General features: G+C 36.5%; 1 protein-coding gene across 1 annotated transcript; it reads left to right on the top strand.

Annotated features, from left to right (window-relative positions):
• Nucleotides 1-21,495: 21,495 nt before the first annotated feature.
• LOC148292746 (protein FAR1-RELATED SEQUENCE 5-like) lies at nucleotides 21,496-23,836 on the top strand. The gene is made up of 3 exons (XM_088243979.1): nucleotides 21,496-22,674; nucleotides 23,155-23,609; nucleotides 23,689-23,836. The coding sequence occupies exons 1-3, from the start codon at nucleotides 21,496-21,498 to the stop codon at nucleotides 23,834-23,836; spliced, it is 1,782 nt and encodes a 593-aa protein (XP_088100105.1).
• The last annotated feature ends 686 nt before the right edge of the window (nucleotides 23,837-24,522 follow it).

Raw genomic sequence — 24,522 nt, 5'->3', positions numbered from 1 at the left:
AGTGACTGAAGCTGCAAGATGACCTGGTGTCAAGATCTATAAGAAATGATGGCATCCGCCAAAGTTTGGTTCTGTATATTCAAAAATCAATCTCTTTTCAATATCTGTATACCAAGAGTAAACCCCTAATTTTCTTACTCTTGTCGATATGAGCTGTCGTAGCGGGAGAGGCGTTTGATGGCATTTTTCTTTCAGTCTGAGAGGGGCAGAACTGACAAATTCTTACATCCTTGGGTGGTTTACCGTCTGTAGCATTTTCGTCCATTGCCATCAACCTATACTTATGCATAAACTAATATGCTTTAACAATGGTAGAGAGAGGACATCCATCTATAATCTGTTCCATCTGTTCCCTGCAAAAATTCCTAGGCTAAGAACTCCCAGTAACTAGAAACCAACTTTCTATATGCAACGCAAGCTTGTTTACCCCAGACTTGAGAAATCAAACTCACTGATGACCAGTGGCGGATCCAGGATTTGAAATCCGACTGGGCGAAACTTACATTAAAAACTTAAGGTTATGAGTGAATCTCATTAATAAACATAAAAATATACACCTAGTAGTGGGGATATAATGAGCCTTATCCTCAAATGCATCTCTATATAGAAATTAAAGTTTAGCAAAAAAAAAACTATTCTTTTTCTTTAAAAAAATTTACAACAAATTCTTTGTTTTCTTAGGGTTCGGATTGTGATCCGGCATAACAAAAGATAACCTATTTAATCCAACATCCCAACAAAAATCCAAATAAATTCTCATAATAACATCAATGCCTTTAATCAAACATTAACATACCAACAACAAATCAAAACATTTCAACAATACCAATATCAAATCAAACATCTCAACAAAATTCCAAAAATCAAAGAACTAATTAATTTCAACAAAGTCAGGAAATTATAATTCATTCTTAAGTAAACTCTAGAATAGATTAGAACACATAACTTCTAACCTATTTAAAATATATTAGATTCAATGTTGTCATATACAAAATCTTAACATTTTGGGGTAGGTAATTAAAGAGGAGATCAATTTTAGGTTATGCATACATGTGGGTTGCTTTTTGGGTGGGCATAGGTTTGTATGTTTCACATGTGTTGGCCTATTCTATATGGGTATTTTTTATTTTTGAAAATTTTGGGGTAGGCAGCAGCCTACCTTGCCCTAGGCGTAGGACCGCCCCTGCTGATGACCTTTTGCAAGCACTTCACTGTAAATGCATGACAGAGATTATTGAAAAAGACAGAGAGAATGTGTTTTCTCATTATATTTTTGTTTCCACGATTACAGAGGTATATATATGCATAAGCTGGGGTGGCCACTCTAGGGGCTGTCTACCAACACACACACGTGGTCAGTCTAGGGGCTGTCTGCCAACAGACACCAACCCTTAACTTTAACCCATAATTATAGAAAAACATTTAATTACAACACATCCCCTAAAATAAGGAAGTGAGACAACCACTAGACAATCACAGATAGCAGCCACCATGCTAATCATAGCTATCGGCTACCAATACTTCCAATACTCCCCCTCAAGCTGGATCAAGGAGGTTAATTGATCCAAGCTTGGAGAGCAAACGTTGAAATTGAGTGGAAGCAAGAGACTTGGTGAAAACGTCAGCAAGTTGATCATGGCTTCGAGTGAATGTGGTTTGAATTACCTTGGACTGAACTTGTTCACGAACATAGTGACAGTCAAGTTCAATGTGTTTGGTGCGTTCATGGAACACGGGATTGGAGGCAATATGCATAGCTGCCTGATTGTCACAAAAAAGAGACATAGGTTTGTTGCTTGAAAAACCCAAGTCTGAGATAAGGCCCTTGAGCCAAATGAGTTCACATGCAGTGGAAGCCATGGCTCTGTACTCTGCTTCGGCACTTGAGCAAGCAATTACATTTTGCTTTTTGCTCTTCCATGTCACGATGTTTCCTCCAACAAACGTGCAGTAGCTAGTAGTTGATTTTCTATCAATAGCATTCCCTGCCCAGTCAGCATCGGTGTATGCCATGATTTGAGTATGACCATTGTTCTTCATGATAATTCCTCGACCAATAGAGCCCTTGAGGTATCTTAGAATTCTTTTAACAAAATTTAAATGAGCCTCACTGGGTGCATGCATGAATTGGCTTACAAGACTGACGGCGTAAGTTATATCCGGTCTAGTAATGGTGAGATATATAAGCTTACCCACCAGTCTTTGGTAGTAAACTATATCACTGAGAGGCTATCCTTCCAAGTCTAACTTCAATTTGCTATCAAGAGGGGTACGAGCCGGTTTGCAATCCATCATCTTCACTTCTTGAAGCAAGTCAATCACATATTTCCGTTGACTTAAAAACATTCCCTTGGGAGAAGTAGCCATTTCAATCCCAAGGAAGTATTTTAACACTCCTAAGTCTTTAATGGCAAATTTCTGATGAAGAGAATGCTTAAGAGTGTTAATCTCATCAATATTATCACCTGTGATGATAATATCATCAACATAGATTAGAACAACTAGTTTACCAACTAATCCAGTTCGAACAAACAAGGATGAATCAGCATGACTTCTCTTGAAACCAATTTTTTCAAGTACTGAGCTCAGCTTGGCATACCAAGCATGTGGAGATTGTTTCAATCCATAAATTGACTTGTGAAGCTTGCAAACCATACCTGAATTCTGTGCTTGTGGATGACCAGGAGGCAATTGCATGTAAACTTCCTCTTCAAGGTCTCCATGCAAAAAGGCATTTTTTACATCCATTTGGTACAACGGCCACTCATGATTAACTGCAACAGATAACAAAACCCTCACTGTACTCATCTTAGCCACGGGAGCAAATGTCTCCTTATAATCAACTCCAAACGTTTGAGTGAAACCGCGAGCCACCAATCTTGCCTTGTGTCTTTCAATTGAGCCATCAGAATTAAACTTGGTTTTGTAGATCCACCTACTGCCTACCACCTTCTTTCCCTTTGGAAGTTGGACTACACTCCAGGTTTTATTTTCATCCAAAGCCTTGAGTTCTTCTTCCATGGCTAGCCTCCAAACATCTTGAAGATTGGCTTCTTGAAAATTCCTCGGTTCACTTTCATTTGACAGTTTACTGAGAAAAGCTGCATGGGAGTGAGAGACTTTGGAGTAATTTACATACTTGTGAATTGGGTACCTTGCATTGTACGTTACATAGTCTTGTAGCCTTGATGGTGGATGCCTATCTCGAGTTGGATTCCTTCAAGGTTGAGATGGGATTATAGTAGGTTCAGCTCCACTCTCCTCTATAGATGATGTGTCATTGTCATGAGGAACAACTTGTGCTTTTGAGGCTTCAGTTTCATCTCCAATAATCACGTTGTCATTAATGGTTGCATGAGAGTCATTGTCGTGAGGTACTGAATGAACACAATCACTTATTTCCCCTGAATTTGGTAATGGAAAGAGATCCAGTAATTGCTCCCCCTGACGATTTTGATCTGATGGTTTGTTGAAATAAGGTTTGATCTCATCAAACCTTACATCTCTTGAGACAAATAGCTTCCTGGAACATGGATTGTAACATTTGTAACCTTTTTGAGTGGAGGAGTAACCCATGAAAACACATTTAACTGCCTTGGGATCCAGCTTGTCTCGGTGATGGGATTGAATATGAGCATAACACGTACATCCAAAGATTCTCAGATGGGAAAGGTTAATGTTTTTGTTTTGCATGACCTCATATGGTGATTTTGAATCCAGAACACGACTAGGCAGTCTGTTGATGGGGTAGGTGGCTGCAAGAACTCCTTGAGACCAAAACCTCTTAGGCACATTCATTTGTAACATTAGAGCCCTGGTTTCCTCAAGTAGGTCTCTATTCTTCCTTTCGGCAATTCCATTTTGCTGAGGAGTACCTACACAACTTGTTTGATGTATAATTCCATGCGTGCTCAAATAGTCAGTCATATTTTTGGATGTATATTCAGTGCCATTATCAGACCTTAGTATGTGAATTTGAGATGAAAAATGGTTCATGACAAGATTATGAAAATTCTTGAAAGCATCCATGACTTCACTTTTGAATTTTAGGAGGTACAACCAAGTGACTCTTGAAAAATCATCAACAAAAGTAACGTAGTACCTATAACCATCAAAAGACTCTAGAGGTGCAGGTCCCCAAACATCGGAGTGCACCATCTCAAAAAGCTTGCTAGCTCTAGATATGGAAGAGTTAAATGGAAGTCTAGTAAATTTTGACAAATGACAAATTTCACATACAAGTGAGGATTTGCATAAACTAGGAAACAAAGTAGACAAAACAAATTCTGAGGGATGTGCTAGACGTTGGTGCCACAACTGGTGTTCTAGATTTGAACTGACTTGGAACCCTTTTGGAACATTAAGGTCCTTTGAAAAATAGTACAGCCCATTTAGGTAGTGACCTTCACCAATCAGCTTCTTGGTGGCTAGATCCTGAAAAACAACATTGTGAGGAGAGAAAATTGCACGACAGTTGAGAGAATTTGTAATTCTTCCTACTGACAACAATTGAAAAGGGAACGATGGAACATATAATGCTGTGGACTCAACACTATCTGAAGTCAGTTTAACTTTCCCTCTACCTAGAACGGGTACACCTCTACCATTTGCTACAGAAACTAGTGATGGTTTAGTGTAGCTTTCAAAATTGTATAGCTTTGAATATTGATTTGTCATGTGATCAGTGGCACCTGAGTCTATAATCCAAAAATCATGAGAATGACTAACATTTAGAGCAGTTGAAAGAGCACACATAATACTGTTGCGTAGATACAGCTGCACCAAAATGGATTCAGTTGCATCCTCAACTTGTGATACTCGCAAGTGCACGAACCGTTGGTAGTTTAGCGTATGTAAGTGCGAGGTCGATTCCACAGGGATTGGTGATTGAATGATCCAATTTAGTTTCCCTACACAAAACAGAAATGAAAAAGAAAGGAAATAAATAAAACAAGGAAGAAAGAAATAACTAACTCAAGCAAATAAGTTCCCAAGTTCAATTAGATTAATGGATTGGTTCTAGCTAAAGTATGATTAAGCCATGGTGTGTGGTCATAACCTTGTGTTCCTAATTCCCTAATTTGATCATTTGTTGTCTAACCTAAAATTAAGCATTAGGAACCCATTAAGCATAGAAGAACAATTTAAACAACCAAGCATGTATCTAATCCCTGTTGTCGAATGTCCATACATACTCTTCCTATTCATAGTTCAATTCGAATTAAAGCATGGTGTCTACTCTTAATTCAAACCAAGATAGCTAACATGCAAGCCTAAATGGTGATCAATCATTCAAACTAGCATATTAACTTATAAGCATAATGAATAAGAACAAAAACCATAATTGAAACTTGGAAACTAATCAAACTTGAAACTAAAGAAAAGAATTTACATAATGAAAAGTAAAGTGGAACTAAGAAAAACTTAAGGAGAATTTCAGCACAAAGATCTCATTATAACAATTGAAAACTAGAAAGAGAAACTAAGAGAATTTGAGGGAGAGAAGGGAAGGGAGCTCTAGAGAAGTGTTTGAGAGCTCCCCCCCTTGGGGTGTGTTTACAAGCTTAGAGAACATCCCTATTTATAGGCCTAAGGGAAGAGAAAATCTGAATTCAATATGGCTAATGCATACAACACTTGTATTATAAAATCTTGAATTGGTTGATGCACTTGTATTAGAAAATTTGAATTGGTTGCTGCACTTCACCAATAAATCCCACCAGCAGCCCTAGCTCATCTTCATGTCACCATGACCAAGCTTCCAACCAGCTACAATAGCTCATGCCTAGCTCACCATGACCAAGCTTCCAACCAGCTCATCCTGAGGTCAGCATGACCAGCAACTTCAAGGGCTTACAATTTGGGCTTCTCTTAAGCAAATGACGACTTTTAAGTACTCCAAATTGAAGTTCAGAATGTGTCTGATCCAACCACACAAGTATTGGCCCAATCCAAGCTCGGATGAAGAAGTTAAGGCCAAAACAAATTGTTAACTCGTTTTGCTCGCTGACAAAAATCCATCCTGAGCATGGTTCTGTGTTTGCTAGGTGACAGACTCCATATTTATCCAATGGGGCTGAATTTTGGATATGTTATAGTATACACCCATTGGAACAACTTTCATGAAGAATGCTGCCTCATCCGAGCTGTGTAGGTTGCTGAAACAAAGCTTGCAATATGACCTACGGAACTGGACTGGCAGGGGGCTGTAGCCAAAATGAGTTTGTCTTTAAGCACTTCTTCCCTTTATCCAAATCAGGCTTTAACATGCATGGATTATATCATTTCATATCCAAAGCCATCATTGTTACCTAAAGCTGAAAGATAAACACAAAAAGGATTAAAAGCACAAGTTTAACTAAAAAACATAACCAAATCATAAGCTAGAAGGGTACAAAATGATATACAATTATGAACCGATCAAATACCTGGAATATTTCTTTGAGGTACACGATTAGACTCAGCTAAGAATCCTGCAAACTGCCCAAGAAGAGCAGTTTGATTTTCACCAGTCAATACTTCACCTGTGCTTCCTTTTTTGGTTTGAAGATAGGCTGAGAACTCATTTATCAAGTCAGCCGGATTGGCTGTGAAGTTTATCAGCCCTTTAATTGATGTGGCAGCAGCAACATGGTTTTTGTTTGTATGTGATCTGGTTTGTGAGCCCTTGTAGTCTCTTGAAGGCTTGTTCTCAAACTTTGGCTTCAACTCAGGGTGTAATATCCAACATCGATCTATTAGATGTCCAACATTATTGCAGTGTAAACACTTCAGATATGGCCTTTTTCCCTTGTACACTTTATCTCCAGATGATTTGTGGTTTGTCACAAAAGCTCTAGCCTCAGACATACTAGAATTTGTGTCAACATTCATGACTTTCCTACGTACTTCTTCTCACTGGACAGTAGTGCAAACACTTGCAAATGATGGAAGTTCGGGGTTCATTAGAATATGGCTTCTAAGATCTTCATATTCAGACCCCAAACTTGCTAGCAAATGAAAGATTTTGTCTTCCTCAGACCTTTTTAACAGTACGGCAGCATCGATAGTATGTGGTCGATACATATCTAGTTCATTCCACATATTTCTCATGCAACCGAGATGATGAACAAAGGATTTATCACCTTGTTGGAGACTTGCAAGATTCTTCTTAAGTTGGAACACTCGAGCTGCATTGTTTTGATTTCCATACATATCTTTGACTCGAGCTGCATTGAAGATTTCAGACAGCTTAGGATCCATGGAGTTGAGGAGCCATGACATGACTAGTTGGTCTTTGCACAGCCATGCTTCATACTTCGGAGATGAGGCGTCAGGTGCCTCAATGCTTCCATTAATAAATCCAAGTTTGGATCTTCCTCCAAGGGCAAGAGATACTGCTCTAGACCATGGAAGATAGTTAAACTCATTTAACAACACAGAGCACAGTCGTTGGTTTGGGTTGACTTTGTTAGAAATGTGCCCTAAGAGCCAATACATTTGATGTAATCTCCTTAGAATACATTTCGTATATGATAAATAAAGGGCAATATTATTTTGTTATCTTTTATGTCGTGTAAAGAAACAAAAGTCCAGGGTGTACTAAATAAGAGATAAAGTAATCTAAAGAAGTTTAGATTCGGGAGGCCTTTAATCTCTAACTGTAGTATCCCTAAATGTTCCTAATCATAGGGTTATCAAATGGGCATTGATAAACCGTCAAGATTAGCACATACTATGTATGCTCAATAATGAGGATGGTTGGTCTCAAACCATTTGTGTAGTTGACACTAATACAAGTTTGTGGGTGCTCATTAGTGAATGAGTACACTGAACGCGATCAACCGCAGTTCTCGTATGGAGTATTTATCTATATGTCAAACGAGAACTCATAGTTGCAATAATGCAAATTAGTCCTTAGACCTGAGGCATCATGGTTGTCTTGTGATGCGTTATTGATCTTTGATAGCTCACAAAGGCAAGTCGTAAAAGATTTTCCTTATGTGTTATTGGGATCTCTTAATTCATCATGGGGGCATGTGAATGTACAATAAGGAATCTCTACTTTCGATAAAGAAGGAGAATGTTTCAAGATGTGATTTAGTAAATCTTTGGCCAAAGTATTTTGAGCTTGATTTAGAAAGTTGTTCTTAATCATGTTCTTTTGAATCACATGAGGTTGTAAATCATATTAGGGGTTTGACATAATCAATCCGTACCCTAATAATATGGTTTGAAACATTGTATAAGAGAAGGACCGTATTGCATTGCAATTCCAACTGAATAGGTTCTTCATCTATTCTGGTTAGCTTGGGTAGCCTTGATATATTGCTAGATGTTACTCTTGGCTTGTGGAAGTCCTAGGATTGATTGTGATTGATCCAAATAAAGGAAGAATTAAAAAGGGGGTTTTAATTCCAGTTGGTTAGAAAGAGTTCTAATATTTTCCCACTGCCTTGCTAATTAGAACCTAATGGATCGCACACCTTAAATGGTTAACTTTGAGTAATATAAATGAGAATGAGGAAATCAATTTGATTGATTTGATGTGGATGATTTACTATGTGTAAAAACGTATTTGGGCCTCGGTAATAGTTAAGGAAAGTCCAAATGGTTGGGTATCAAGCCCAAGGGCCTAAGACACCTAAATATTATGGTTTAAGTGTCATAAGGCCCAAGTTTGGAAGCCCAATGGGGTTTGGCCGAAAATGCTTAAGTGAATGTGTATGGGAATTGTTTCCATAAGCTCATTAACACACAAACACAATCCAACATCAACCAAATGGGTTTGGAAGATCAAAGAGAGAAAAAAGAGAGTTTTCAAGAGTGAAACACTTTCATCTTTCAAAGTGGTTTAGATTGAAACCAATCTTGAGAATCTTACACTAGCATCCAAGTATTCTCAAGATACTTCTTCTCATCTCAAGGTTCCATTGGTGTGGAGACTTAGAGGCCATATACTTTTGTGGCTCACATGGAGGAGAAAGATCAAGGAGCAAAGATCAAAGATCAAAGAGAAGATCAACAAAGAGGAAATCATCAAGAGAAGACCAAACACAAATTGGTTCATATAATTGCTTCAAGGGTAATTAGATCTTATCCTTTCTCTTGAATTTTCATTTATGAAAAACATATCAATGTTCATGGCTTAAGATACTTGGAAGAAGTTTTGTTTTTGAATTTAAACAACCACCATAGACTTCCGCTGCGATTAATTTGATTAAATGCATGTTTAATATTCAAATGAACTTTAGAAAAATGTTTTGAAATTTCCTACAATTGGTATCAGAGCCATAGTTCATGAACTTGATATGTTTTTAGGGTTTAGAGATGCATATATGGGTTGTAAATTCATTTAAAAGTATAATAGTTATACTTGATTTATTTTGATATGATTGAATAAAAATCAAATGGAGTGAAAGGGTTTGTTTGGGATTTTGAATTTCCGGATTTATGTTTTGATGATTGATGCTCTCTTTGTATTCATAATTGTATATATGAATATTAGAGCATAGTTGCATTAAATCCCCCATGATTTTAACTTCATGAAATATATGATATTAAGAGCATGAGATAGTTAAAATGGAATATGGATTTTTCCGGAAATTGCATGAACATTCATATTAGTTCATATGCATGTTCTTGGTGTTCTTGATGTTCTTGTTATGGGATCTTTTTGATCCATAAGTTATGTGACTAATTTTGATGATTGTTTTTAGTGGAATTTTCCACCAAGATAGGTCAAAAGATGATGATGATGTTTTATTATTAAATTAAAAGTTTTTCAAAAATGTTTACACTCAATAAACATTTACCCACCACACTAAAATTAATAAGATTACTTTGATGAGTGTGTGAGGACTATCTAGATGTAAATAATGGTGATTTGATCTAAAATGCAAAAGTTGATCAATTTATTCATATCACTAATTATTTACCTACCACACTAAAATTAATTTTGATTACTTTGGTGAGTGTGGTTGGCCTACCTAGTCACATTCATGATTATTCACTTAGTTGAAAAAATTATGATCACCACTTTGTATTATACAAATGCATGCTTTAACCCCACACCCTAGTGGATCAACTTTGGATCCATTATTAATTGTTGAATAGTTTTGGATATAGTTGCAATATATGATAAGTGTAACTATGCTTAAAAGGTTTCTACAATTACATTTACTATTGTAGTAAAATGTTTTCACTCCATGGTAAATTTATTTTATTTGAATATGGTTACCACTTGAATTAAACCCATATATATGTATGCAACCCAAGAGCATGTTTTTACATTGCTAGTTTAATTGTTTAAAGCGTTTAAATAATTAAAGGATGGTTATGGACTTAGACCAAACAATTGAGCTATGTGATTGGCCGCTTATTGGATATGTATTCGATTTTGATTGGCTATGTAATAATGAAATGGCTTTCATGCCTAATTTATTTGGCTATGTAATAATGAAATGGCTTTCATGCCTAATTTATTTTTATGCGCGCGTAATTAAAATGAATCACCATCCAAGACCATGATCCAACATGGTGGCTCGTGTTAGATCAACAAGAAAGTCCATAATCATCCTACAAGCCCAATGCAATTGGAATGTTCGGTAATGATGATAATTAATCAATTAGTAGTATCATGTATTTCCACTATCTCAAGCAAATGGTTTCTAAAACATTTAGTGGGAGTATTGTGTTCTACTAATATATTGCACTGGGAACCATTTAATGAGATTAAATAAGTAATTTTAATAGGATTAAAATTGGATTAAAATGAGACCAATTTAACTACCCTCAAAGCAATATTAAGTTGATAAGCGAAATGACACTTTGAATGCTATTTTGTGGCCTTCCACCGTGGTAGTCTCTTATTGGGTGGCACATTTACACCTTGTTGGACCTCAGTTAGGCAACATCCAGTACTTGTAACCATCCAAGGGAAGCCTATTACACATACTTGATGTAGTGCGGATAGATAACGAGTGTGGCCAACAAACTGTTAGGTTGAGGTCACACTTGAAACCCTATACCCACAAGCATAGTGGGAATAACTTAACTAAGACGAACGAAACCAACAAACTGTTAGGTTGAGGTCTAGTTCTCTAGAGGCCATAGTGATGGGTATTCACATTAATGATGTGATTGGATAAGAGTATCCTCTCATTAGTATCATAGCAATCCAACAAACTGTTAGGTTGAGGAAAACTATGTGAAAGTGAGACTCCCATCCCCACTAAGAGTTTCAACGGAAACTCTCGGATTTCAGGAGGGATATGAAATTTGCCAAAAATAGTGGGAGCTACCATCATGACTTAAAGACCCTAAGTCCTTGGTAGAAGATTAATCTAAATTAAAAACTATTTACGTTTTTGCAGAATTTCAAATTAACCATCACAAACCCAATCTCGAAGATACTTGACTCAAACGTCCAAGATGACACGAACTATTCGGTTTGATTGCACAAACACCAACTTGTCCTATAATTGGATAAGATTAGTTGTGTATAAGAAAAACCCCACCACATACCCCTCTTGGTCCATATGCCATTGAGGATGAGACAAAGGCTTATAAGAAGCATGTGTCAGATGACAACCGAGGTAAAAGTTACATGTTGGCATCCATGAAAAGGTGAAGCTACTCCTAGCTTACATTACCATATGTGAACTTGTTTTGACAAGAATGGTAAGTGGGTTCCCGGTTAATCAACATGATCTCAATGTAATATCATTACATAAGATATTGAAAAATATGGATTTTTCTTTGATGTTGAAGTTCAACAAGATTCTTTCTTTCATCCTTATCATTAGTTAATCCCAATATGTTATGAACTATAATATGGGAAAGATGAATGATACCCTATATGAGCTACTCAATATAGCTATAGTAGCTTAAATAAATATCTCGAAAGATAAAGGGTTAAGAGGATAGTTGCAAATTTTAGAAGGGTTCTTCTTTTTCCAAATCCAAACAAAAGGTAAGGATAAAGGAAATAAGAAGAAATTTTTTCTAAAAACCCAAGGAAGAAAGAATACAAAAGAAAGACAAGTAACTGAAAGGTACTTGTTTTCACTGTGACAAGGATGGACATTGGAAGAGGAATTGCAAGAGATGTCTTGCAAACCTCAAGAGAAAAACCTTCAGAAGGTCACTCTCTTGTTCTAAAATTAGTAATTACAGTTAAAGCTTCTAAACTGAATAGTTGATTCAGGAGCTAGTCAACATATATGCAATTGTGTGCATGAACTAGTGGGAGTAGAAGACTTGGAAAATGAGAAATGGTGCTAACCGTGGGAAATAGCACTAATGTAGTTGCCAATGCAATAGGCACCTAACATCTCAAACTACCATCCGAAGAAGACCTAAATTTGAAATAATTGTTATTTCATTTCTAGATGTGTAAAGAACTTAATATCCGTCTCTATATTTTAAGAAATGGATTTGATGTTTTGTTTGACAAAATGCTTTGTTCTATTTCACATATCAATCAAATCGTTGCTTATGCAATTTTGATTGATGGTCTCTTTTCATTTTAGAAATGAATGGTAGCATTAACTGTATATGGATAAAGATGCAGCTAGACCTGAGAGGCCTAGAGATGTGGATACCGCAACTAAGTTGTGACACCTTAAACTTGGAAGCATTAGCCAAGATAGAATTCACCGGATGGCAAACGATGGAACCTTTTGGATCACTTGATCATGTTCCTATGCCTACTTGTGAATCTTGTCTACATGAGAAAATGACCAAGTCTCCTTTCACTGGTAAAGGAGAAAGAGTTACAGAACTGTTGGGATTAATTCACTAAGATGTTTGTGGATTTTTGTATACAAACACAGAGGGTTGTTATTCATACTTCATTACCTTTACCGATGATCATTCACGGTTAGGGTATTTATTCTTAATGAAGCATAAATCTGAATTTTGAAAAGTTTCAGGAATTCAGAAATGAAGTTGAAAACCAAACAAGCAAGAGTATTAAAATCCTTAGATTCGATCGAGGATGTGAATACTTAAGCACAGAGTTTCTTGATTACCTCAAGGAACATGGCATCTTATCACGATGGACTCCACCAGGAATTCCACAACATAATGGAGTTTCTAAAATGAGTTGCATGACTTGTACTAATTTACCTATATCCTTTTAGGGATATGCACTTGAAACTGCAATTCATTTGTTAAATAGAGTGTCTTCCAAAATCCGTTCCACAAACTCCATTTGAAATGTGATTTGGGAAGAAACCAAGTCTTGATTAGATCAAGATTTGGGGTTGTCCAGCATATGTAAAGGCAAGATGTGGATAAACTAAATGCAAGGTTAGTGAAGTGTAGATTTATAGGGTATCTCAAGGAAACTATGGGATATTACTTCTATCACATCAACAAGCAAAAGTTGTTTGTCACAAGGTCAGCTACCTTCCTAAAAGGAGAATACACTCTTGATGGGAAAAGGGGGACATGAGATAGAACTCAAGGAATTGTCCAATGAGCTAGAAATTAACACTGAACTAAGTGCAATCCCAGATCCACAAACCTGTTGTAACACAGACTCCACGTAGTTCAAGAAGGGTTAGCAGAATGCCTAAAAGGTATTGTGGTTTCCTTCACGACAACAAAGGAGAGTTAAATCTCCTAAGTAATTGTAAGGATATCGAAGGACCTTTCGAACTACAATGAGGCAATGTCAGACATTGACTCATAGAAAAGGCTTGGAGCCATGAAATCTGAAATGGGTTCTACGTATACCAACAAAGTCTGGACTATAGTGATCCTCCTCCTGGTATTGTACCAATAGGGAATAAATGGATCTTTAAGAGGAAGATAGGCTCAGATGGGATAGTAGAAACCTACAAAGCAAGGCTAGTAGCAAAGTGCTACAAGCAAAGAGAAGGAATTGACTATGAAGAAACCTTCTCTCCTGTCACTATGACAAAGTCTATTCGGATTTGGCTTGCAATAGCTGCATACCATGATTATGAGATTTGTCAAAATGGATGTGAAGACGGCTTTTCTGAATGGCCACCTTCAGGAAGAACTATATATAGATCAACTTGAAGGCTTCATTTCTGAAGTTGATAAGCATAAGGTATGCAAACCACATTGATCCATTTACGGGTTGATGCAAGGTTCTTGGAGTTGAAACATCCTATTTGATGAAGTTGTCAAATCGTTTGACTTCATACAAAACATGGATGACCAATGAGTGTACAAAAGGTCAGTGGGAGTTTAGTAGTATTCCTAGTGATGTATGTAGATGACATACTACTTATCGGAAACGATATAGGAATGATATCTTCAGTGAAGCTGTGACTCATTAAAATCATTCTTAACGAAAGATTTTAAAGAAGCATCTTACATACTTGAGATAAAGATTTATCTTGATAGATCTAAGAGAATGATTGGATCATCTCAATCCTTGTATGCTGATAAGATGCTAAGGAGATTTTATATGGAACAGTCTAAGAAAAGTTTACTTCCAGTATGACATGGACTTCACTTTTCTAAGAGAATGTGTCCAAAAACTCATTATGAGATACAGTAGATGAGTAAAAATCTCTTATGCATATGCAATAGGGATTCTCATATATGTCATAGCATGTACAAGACATGATATCGGTTATACGAGTATAACTAGAAGATATAAATCAAGCCCATGATTGGATCAATTGGGAGCAGTCAAGTATGTTCTTAAATACTTAAGAAGGACTAAGGACATGTTCCTCATCTGGGAGGAACATCAGAGTAGCAAGTGGAAGCATTTACTGATTCGGATAATATATCTATTATCAATGATTGCAAATCCACCTAAGGGTACGTCTTCATTTTGAATGGACACGTAGTTAGTTGGAGAACAACTGAAGTTGATTACATTGTCTCTTTAGAAGCTACAATAAAATCTGTTTGGATAAAAGGTTCATTACCGAACTAAATGTGGTTCTAACCATAATGTCACAAGTACCTTTACTGTGTGATGACAATGGGGCGATAGCTCAAGCCAAGGAACCTAGGTCTCATCAGAGATCCAAACACATAGAAAAATGTTACCATTAGATGGGGCATCTGCAAACAACGTAACAGATCCATGCACTAAGCCTATGTCACAGTCACAACTGGATAGACATACAGAGAAAATGGGTATTAGATACATGGCTAAATGGCTCTAGTGCAAGTGGGAGATTGTTAGAAATGTGCCCTAAGAGCCAATACATTTGATGTAATCTCCTTAGAATACATTTCGTATATGATAAATAAAGGGCAATATTATTTTGTTATCTTTTATGTCGTGTAAAGAAACAAAAGTCCAGGGTGTACTAAATAAGAGATAAAGTAATCTAAAGAAGTTTAGATTCGGGAGACCTTTAATCTCTAACTGTAGTATCCCTAAATGTTCCTAATCATAGGGTTATCAAATGGGCATTGATAAACCGTCAAGATTAGCACATACTATGTATGCTCAATAATGAGGATGGTTGGTCTCAAACCATTTGTGTAGTTGACACTAATACAAGTTTGTGGGTGCTCATTAGTGAATGAGTACACTGAACGCGATCAACCGCAGTTCTCGTATGGAGTATTTATCTATATGTCAAACGAGAACTCATAGTTGCAATAATGCAAATTAGTCCTTAGACCTGAGGCATCATGGTTGTCTTGTGATGCGTTATTGATCTTTGATAGCTCACAAAGGCAAGTCGTAAAAGATTTTCCTTATGTGTTATTGGGATCTCTTAATTCATCATGGAGGCATGTGAATGTACAATAAGGAATCTCTACTTTCGATAAAGAAGGAGAATGTTTCAAGATGTGATTTAGTAAATCTTTGGCCAAAGTATTTTGAGCTTGATTTAGAAAGTTGTTCTTAATCATGTTCTTTTGAATCACATGAGGTTGTAAATCATATTAGGGGTTTGACATAATCAATCCGTACCCTAATAATATGATTTGAAACATTGTATAAGAGAAGGACCGTATTGCATTGCAATTCCAACTGAATAGGTTCTTCATCTATTCTGGTTAGCTTGGGTAGCCTTGATATATTGCTAGATGTCACTCTTGGCTTGTGGAAGTCCTAGGATTGATTGTGATCGATCCAAATAAAGGAAGAATTAAAAAGGGGGTTTTAATTCCAGTTGGTTAGAAAGAGTTCTAATATTTTCCCACTACCTTGCTAATTAGAACCTAATGGATCGCACACCTTAAATGGTTAACTTTGAGTAATACAAATGAGAATGAGGAAATCAATTTGATTGATTTGATGTGGATGATTTACTACGTGTAAAAACGTATTTGGGCCTCGGTAATAGTTAAGGAAAGTCCAAATGGTTGGGTATCAAGCCCAAGGGCCTAAGACACCTAAATATTATGGTTTAAGTGTCATAAGGCCCAAGTTTGGAAGCCCAATGGGGTTTGGCCGAAAATGCTTAAGTGAATGTGTATGGGAATTGTTTCCATAAGCTCATTAACATACAAACACAATCCAACATCAACCAAATGGGTTTGGAAGATCAAAGAGAAAAAAAAGAGAGTTTTCAAGAGTGAAACACTTTCATCTTTCAAAGTGGTTTAGATTGAAACCAATCTTGAGAATCTTACACTAGCATCCAAGTATTCTCAAGATACTTCTTCTCATCTCAAGGTTCCATTGGTGTGGAGACTTAGAGGCCATATACTTTTGTGGCTCACATGGAGGAGAAAGATCAAAGAGCAAAGATCAAAGATCAAAGAGAATATCAACAAAGAGGAAATCATCAAGAGAAGACCAAACACAAATTGGTTCATATAATTGCTTCAAGGGTAATTAGATCTTATCCTTTCTCTTGAATTTTCATTTATGAAAAACATATCAATGTTCATGGCTTAAGATACTTGGAAGAAGTTTTGTTTTTGAATTTAAACAACCACCATAGACTTCCGCTGCGATTAATTTGATTAAATGCATGTTTAATATTCAAATGAACTGTGGAAAAATGTTTTGAAATTTCCTACAGACTTCAGCTTCTGGAAAACTAGAGGGAGGTGCTGTGAAGCTTTCAGTTTCAGAGCCAAAAGGATTATCTTCTGCCATTATTGAATAGAATGTACAGAAGGAACGAAGAAAAAGAAAATGGAGACAGGCCTGTTAAGGTACTTGCTCTGATACCATATTGAAAAAGATAGAGAGAATGTGTTTTCTCATTATATTTTTGTTTCCACGATTACAGAGGTATATATATGCATAAGCTGGGGTGGCCACTCTAGGGGCTGTCTACCAACACACACACGTGGTCAGTCTAGGGGCTGTCTGCCAACAGACACCAACCCTTAACTTTAACCCATAATTATAGAAAAACATTTAATTACAACACATCCCCTAAAATAAGGAAGTGAGACAACCACTAGACAATCACAGATAGCAGCCACCATGTTAATCATAGCTATCGGCTACCAATACTTCCAATAGAGATGCTACAGCAAGTCGTCTTCCATAAAGCATCTGTTCCACTCTCTCAACTACCTCTACCTTCCCATGAATCCTACAAGCGCCCAACAATGCACCCCATAATGCCTCATCTGGTTCCACTGTCATCCCCAAAACCAACTCCTCTGCCTCCTCCACCCGTCCCACCTTGCCTAACATATCCACCATACAGGCAAGGCCGGCCCTGGGCAAAAGTCTAAGAGTGTGCCCTTTATACATAAATTAATAATTATATATTTTATTTTTATCAAATAATTAATTTTATTAAAATTAGAAGAGTTTACAAAAGGCAATGAAGAACAATTTTACATTCAACAACAAATTAACTTTCAATGTCTACATGCTGCACCACCAATATCTTCCACATCATAGCAAATTACCACCATATGCACCTACAAAATAACAAAATATCATTTAAAATGTCTTCTTATTGCAGTTTTAGAAGCAAAATCATCAATTATATCATTATATTTAATATTTTCTAACATATCCCTTTCAATGCACAATATTGCTAGTCCATTCAACCTATCTTGAGCCATGGTGGTTCGCAAGTAAGATTTTAATAATTTTAATTTGGAAAAACTTCTTTCAGCAGATGCCACTGTGATAGGTATAGTCAATAATATCCTATAAGCAACCATTGCATTTGGAAACATATCCACACTCTTTACAAATTCTAGAATTTTAATGGAGGTCCATGGTTTATCCGTTTCATATGCTTCTCTTGGTAACATCACTTGCAACACCTGTAATTCTGACAGTAAATTACATGCATCAACATCTGAAACATCACCATTTTTCAAGGCATTTTCAAGATTCACACAGGAAACTTTCAATTGATTAGCATCCAATGAAGTCAACTTTGCAGCATCAAATAAGAACCCAAAAATAGATTCAAAGCAATGCAATTGTTCAAACCTACTCTTCAATTCACCAAGAGCAATGTCTACTATGACAAGAAAATAAGTAACTCTAAAAGATTCTTCAGCTGATTGTTCTTCCCAATCCAGATGTATCCTCCACAATTAGAAACTCTAAAAAGTACTCTTCTATATTTATAGGGGTACATGAAACATCTACACACCTTAATATTAAAGTCATTTGTTCTTTGTGACTTGCATCAGGGGTACAATCAAGAATCACTGAAAAATATTTTGCCTCTTTAATTTTTTTAATGATTGCAACTTTAACATTTTATGCTAAAATAGCTATCAACTCATTTTGAATTTTATGACTAAGATAATGATAATGAATTTTCTTATCTTGAATGAGACGAAAATGATGTTGCATGACTGGATCAAACTCAGCAATCATTTCAAGTATGCCTAAAAAGTTACCATTACCATTGTCATAAACTTTTTCATTTGTTCCACGAAATGCCAAATTATGTGTAGCAAGACATTTCACCACAGCAATGATTCTAACAATAACATTTTTCCAGTGTAGTGTATCTTTCTTGATTAGCTCTTGCAATTCTTTATCAATTGTTTGACTTGTTTTCAATCTGATTTGCAATTCAACACAAGACCTTTAGTTAGTGAGGTGTTCAATACTGTTTTCATGTTGTTTAAGCTTGTCACCAAGATGTTTCCAATCTCTGGATCCTTCACTTGCTAATTGACTTCTAGCTTGCATTGTTTTAAACAACTTACAGCAAAAACAGAACACCTTATCCAACTCTTTTGAGTACACTAGCCATCTTCTATCACGAGTCTCCCCATTTGTTAATGTTCTAGTATAAAAATTATAGGAAAAATGTCTAGAGTGTTCATCCAAAGGGAATTTCAAATTAGTTTCTCTTACAGGCCCATTTTCTAAAAGCAAATCTCTCATTTTAACATCAAGATTATCCCAAACTCTTGGATCATAAATGTTTAAATCATTAGCATTTGCATTTTCATTTTCTGCTCTTTCATTCTCATTTTCATCTGTGTCATCACTTTGATTTTCATTTACATCATTTTGATTTTCATTTGGTGGTGGTAAATCTTCAGCTAAATTTTCAAGTGAACTAGTATCAGTTTGTTTAAGAAAATATTTGTTCAAAGTTCCTCTTAGGCTTTGAGCAATCTTTAATTCTTTTTTCTTTCTTTGTCTCTTGAGGTTTCCAGAAAGTTGTTTCTTAAACATGTTTAAATTTGTAGCATAAACAGACAGCAATAGCAAATTAAAATAGCAAGGAAAGAACAATAAAACCTGATTGCTGCCAGTGCCAATGCTTTCTTCTATTGCAGTTTTTACCAAGACGGAAGAACCAGCCAGTAGAACTAATTAAATTGCTTTCAAGATCAATTGCTTTCTCAATATCGTTCTTCTCTCTGTCTCTGGGAGAAGAGAATGTTCAGACTTCTTATTACAGAAAATATACCACAACACAAATACTCATATAAAACAAAAATAAAATAAACCACACATACCCATCATCACGCAGCACGCCTGGTTCTTGAGCCTGTTGAGAATTAATTGAAATGATATAAAGCACTGCCTTTTGCTTGTTTAGCTCGAAAGCTGACAGCCCATACCCATATAGCATTAGTATATTATATATACCCATAACCCATTACTTTTAGTTTTCTATAAGAAGTTTGAGTTTTTTTATGAGGAATTAATTATTTTTTTTGGGCATATACATATAGGGCAAGGCTCTAGCAAGAACCTCTAAATGAGGACTTAATATGAGAACACCGTTGGATATAATCCAACGGGTCTCTGAAAAGCAATTCTAGCTGTAAATATTGCACTGGAACACTCCCTGTTATGCGCATGCTCTCTCCTCTCTCCCTCCAAAAATATCCCTCCCTCCAAAAACAATACTCTCTTGAAGAACACAATTTCTTTTCTGGTTTGGTATTCTCTTCCCTCCATCCCTACGATCTACCGCTGTAATTCTCTTTCTTTTTTTCTTCTTGCGCATGCTCTCTCCTCACTCTCTCCAAAAACAGAAGCTCTGTTGAAGAACACAATTTTTTTTTCCTCTTCTGGTTTGATATTCTCCTCCCTCCCTCCCTATGGTCTACCCCTCTAATTCTCTTTTCTTGTTTGGTCATTCATACCTACAAAGCAAGTTTCATCTACCTCTGTAATTCATTTCTCTCTTTTCATTTGTCTAGTTTGGTGATTCATACCATACCATACCAAGCAAGTTTCATCTACCCGTGTAATATTTTTTTCCTTGAGTTCATTACTTGATGATTGGAGACCACAAAATGAGCACTTGGCTCTGGTTCTATACTGTTGGTTTTAAAATCTCTGAGTTGGAATCCATATTTGTACAAGCTGGGTTGTTGCTCCATTGTGATATTTGAGGAATCCAGAAATATTTGGGGTTGAAATCGAGCTAGATTGTTGCTCCATTGTCATATTTCTACAGGAAGCTCCGAATTCTAAGGTAAGAGATATTCTATATTTGGGAAATTGAGTATTTGACCAAGTATATGGCCATTAGTTACGCAACTTTTGTTTTGGTTGAATAGTTACACTACTTTGAATGTTAGTTGTTTCATTGTTTCACTAAAGACTGAGAAAGGCTTCCTAAGGGGGGGGGAGGGGGTAGCACGGTGTTTGAACTGATTAAGATTGACCAGAAAAAACAGATTACGAAGAGACTATAGTATTGTTGATTAGTACAATCAATTCAGAAGAATACCACACATCAGTAGTTCAGAACTCTTTCACAGATTAAGAATAAACTATGTTAGCAAAAAGCTGTGTTAATTGATTGATTTACAATACATCACAAGTTGAAAAATGGTTTTCACAGATTAAGAATAAACTATGCTAAAAAGAGTCTATCTGGAAGGTATCATTTGCCATACAGCAGAGGTTCACAAATGTTTTTCACATATTAAGAATAAACTATGCTAGCAAGAATTTGTGTTTAGGTTTCATTTGCCATACATGACAAGTTCATAACTGTGTTTCGTGAAAATATAACCGCATGTTTATATTTATTATGCATATAATTATGTAGTTAATATATATTTGAATGTTGGTTGGGAGCATATGCCGACATTATTATGATGTTTATGTGATATCCAGGATTAAATTGAAAGAATTCTGAAATGGAGTCTGAATTGGAGGTGACTCCGGAAGTAAGTGTGGAGTTCAAACCACAAGTGGGACTTGAATTTGATTCCCTTGAGGATGTGTTAAAAATGTATAATGTGTATGCAAAAAAAGCAGGATTTGGCGTTCGGTGTTATACAACCAAAACTTCAAGAGTCACAGGGGAGGTAGTAAGGAAAGAATTTGTATGTTCTAAACAAGGGCATACGGAGAGCAAGGTTGGTCGGAAGAAAAGAAGGCGAGGATGTGTTCGAACTGGTTGCATGGCTAAACTTGCAGTTTTGAAGCCATATGAAAAGAATAAGTACACTGTTGTAAAGTTCAAGGAGGAACACAACCATGAAATGACAGCATACGATAAAGTCCATTTGTTGAGATCTCACCGTAAACTTACAGATTCTACAAAGGTGTATAATGCACATCTTTCCGAAGTTAACATCCCAGTACATCAACAAGTAAGCCTTGTTGAGGTGCTAGCAGGGGGATTAGAAAATATTGGGTTTTTAAGGAAAGATGTCTATAATTACCGAAGGGACATGCGAGCAGAGGTTACTGGCCAAGATGCAGATCTTCTTAAAGAGCATTTTTTGGGAGAGCAAGAAAAAAATGAATCATTTTATTTCAAGATGAAGTTAGATTCGGAAGGAAGGATGGGTAATGTTTTTTGGGCAGATGCAAGGTCAAGAAGAGCTTATGGGATTTTTGGAGATGTGGTGGTATTTGATACGACGTTCAACACCAACCGTTATGGCATGGTATTTGCGCCTTTGTTAGGTGTTAATAACCATCGTCAAACAATATTGTTTGGTTGTGCTTTCCTAACAAGTGAAACCACAGAAGCATTTGTTTGGTTGTTTGAGGAATTTAAGAAAGTCATGCCACATGGGGCACCCAAAATGATCATTACAGATCAAGATGCAGCTATTGCAAAGGCAATTGCGATAAGCTTCCCGACAACATTCCATAGATATTGCATATGGCATATAATGAATAAATTGATAGAGAAAGTGGGCATTAGAGAGTGTTTTTCAGAACTGTGCAATTGCATATGGGATATAGATAGCAGAGAAGAATTTGATGCCAAATGGGATGAAGTTATTACAAAAAATGGGCTGAAAGAGCATATGTGGCTGAGCGCAATTCATGCCTTGCGGGAGAATTGGGTTCCATCATATGTAAAACATGTGTTTTCGGCTGGGATGTCAAGTAGTCAACGGGCCGAAAGCTGTCATTCTTTTTTCAAACAATATATTAACAAGAACAACACGTTGATGGAATTTATAGTACGTTTTGAAAGAGCTCTTGCTTCACAAAGGCATAAGGAGTTATTGGCTGATCATGTTGATCAAAATGAAAAACCTCCAACTCCATTTCTCACACCAATGCAACTTCAAATGGGAGGCATTTACACAAGAGGGATTCTTGACATCTTTGAGCGAGAGGACTTTGAAAGCCTTTTATGCTTCTTTGAAGTTGTAAAGGAAGATGAGACTCATTGCACGTACAAAGTAATTGAGAGGGTACAACCGGGGGTTACACGGATAAAAGAGCTTGTGCATAATAAAGATATCGATCTAGCTTATTGTAGCTGTCGGGGATTTGAATTTCGTGGTATTTCGTGCCGACATATCATATCATTTTTACGAATGAAGCAGGTTGCGTATTTACCAGAGAAGTATATATTGGAAAGATGGATGAAAAGTGTAAAGTTAGGTGTAGTTTTTGATAAGGATGGAAAAGAAGTTAAGGATAGCGTTGATGGTTGTATTTTGGTTAAGAAATCGACATTATGCAAAGTTGCAGCTGATTTGATTGATTCGGCGTTGTTGTCTGTTGAAGGTGTTGACCTACTGCAAAAAACATTTGACGACATTCGTGGGAAGCTTACTAGCTTAGTTTCATCAACCGCTGATGTTGAAGAACCCAATGAAGATGAGGAAGGTAGTTCTGCCCAAGTGAGAATAAAAGATCATAATCGAGTTAAATCAAAAGGTCGTCCAAAAAGATTTAAAGGACAACATGAGAAGCTAGCAGGACGATATAAACGTCGGTGCACTGAGTGCAGGAAGAGTGATCACAATAGAAGGAAATGTCCAAGACTTACTAGCCTGTAAGCAAATATAACGTATATATTACTTCAATATATTTACTTGTAATGATTGTAATTATGTATGAATTTTGAATTGCAGTTCTTCATGTCCTGACGCCGATATTGCTGCTCCAGTTCCTGAGAATATGCAGCCTAATCAGAGTGCGCAGAACAGTGAAGGAACTCAGCCAAGTATGACCCAGGCATTTATGCAGGAGTTTGATTTAATGCACGGACCCAGCGTTTGAGTATTTAATGATACCTATTGGCGTTGGTTTTTATTGTACGGGAAGCTTTTGTGACACTTATGTAATCGGTTCTTGTCTGATTGGTTTTTTTTTGCGAACCCTGAGTTTGAGTATGTAGTGATACGTATTTACGTTTCCTGTGAATGCTCGGCAAGTATTTATGACACTTATCTGATCGGTATCTCAATGCTTACGATCGGTATCTCAATGCTTGCGATCGGTCTCTCAGAATTGATGTTTCAACGGATTTATGGCACACACAAGTGCTTTGATACTGTACTCTCACTTAGCGCACTTTTCTCTCACGAAGCTCAAACCCTTTTGATGCCCCTTGTGAAATTCCCAATAAATTTGTTCTACTTTATTTTCCTCTTCATAACTCTCACTCTGTATGGAACAATCTGAAAATATCAAGGCCAGCAATCCAAATGATAGCTGGAAGCACCAAAGCCTACATGATCGAATTATGTTCATCCAATAAGTGATGGCTGCCACCTCTATTTGTTTGGTAGCCAGCTTTTAATTGTTAAATGAGTTTCATCTTTACAACTAGACTAGAAGATATCTCAGAAGAATTTTTTTTATTTATTATCAAACACAAGAAGATATCTTGACAACTGGACTACAAGACATTTTTTGTTTCCACCAACTCTTTTGTTTCTGCAACTAGGTTTCTCACCTCTTGT

The sequence above is a fragment of the Prunus avium genome, chromosome 7 (assembly GCF_965620075.1).
Source record: "Prunus avium chromosome 7, drPruAviu1.hap1.1, whole genome shotgun sequence".
Lineage (NCBI taxonomy): Eukaryota > Viridiplantae > Streptophyta > Magnoliopsida > Rosales > Rosaceae > Prunus > Prunus avium.
Note: the sequence above shows the minus strand (reverse complement) of the source record. Positions and strands in the feature narration are given on the sequence as shown.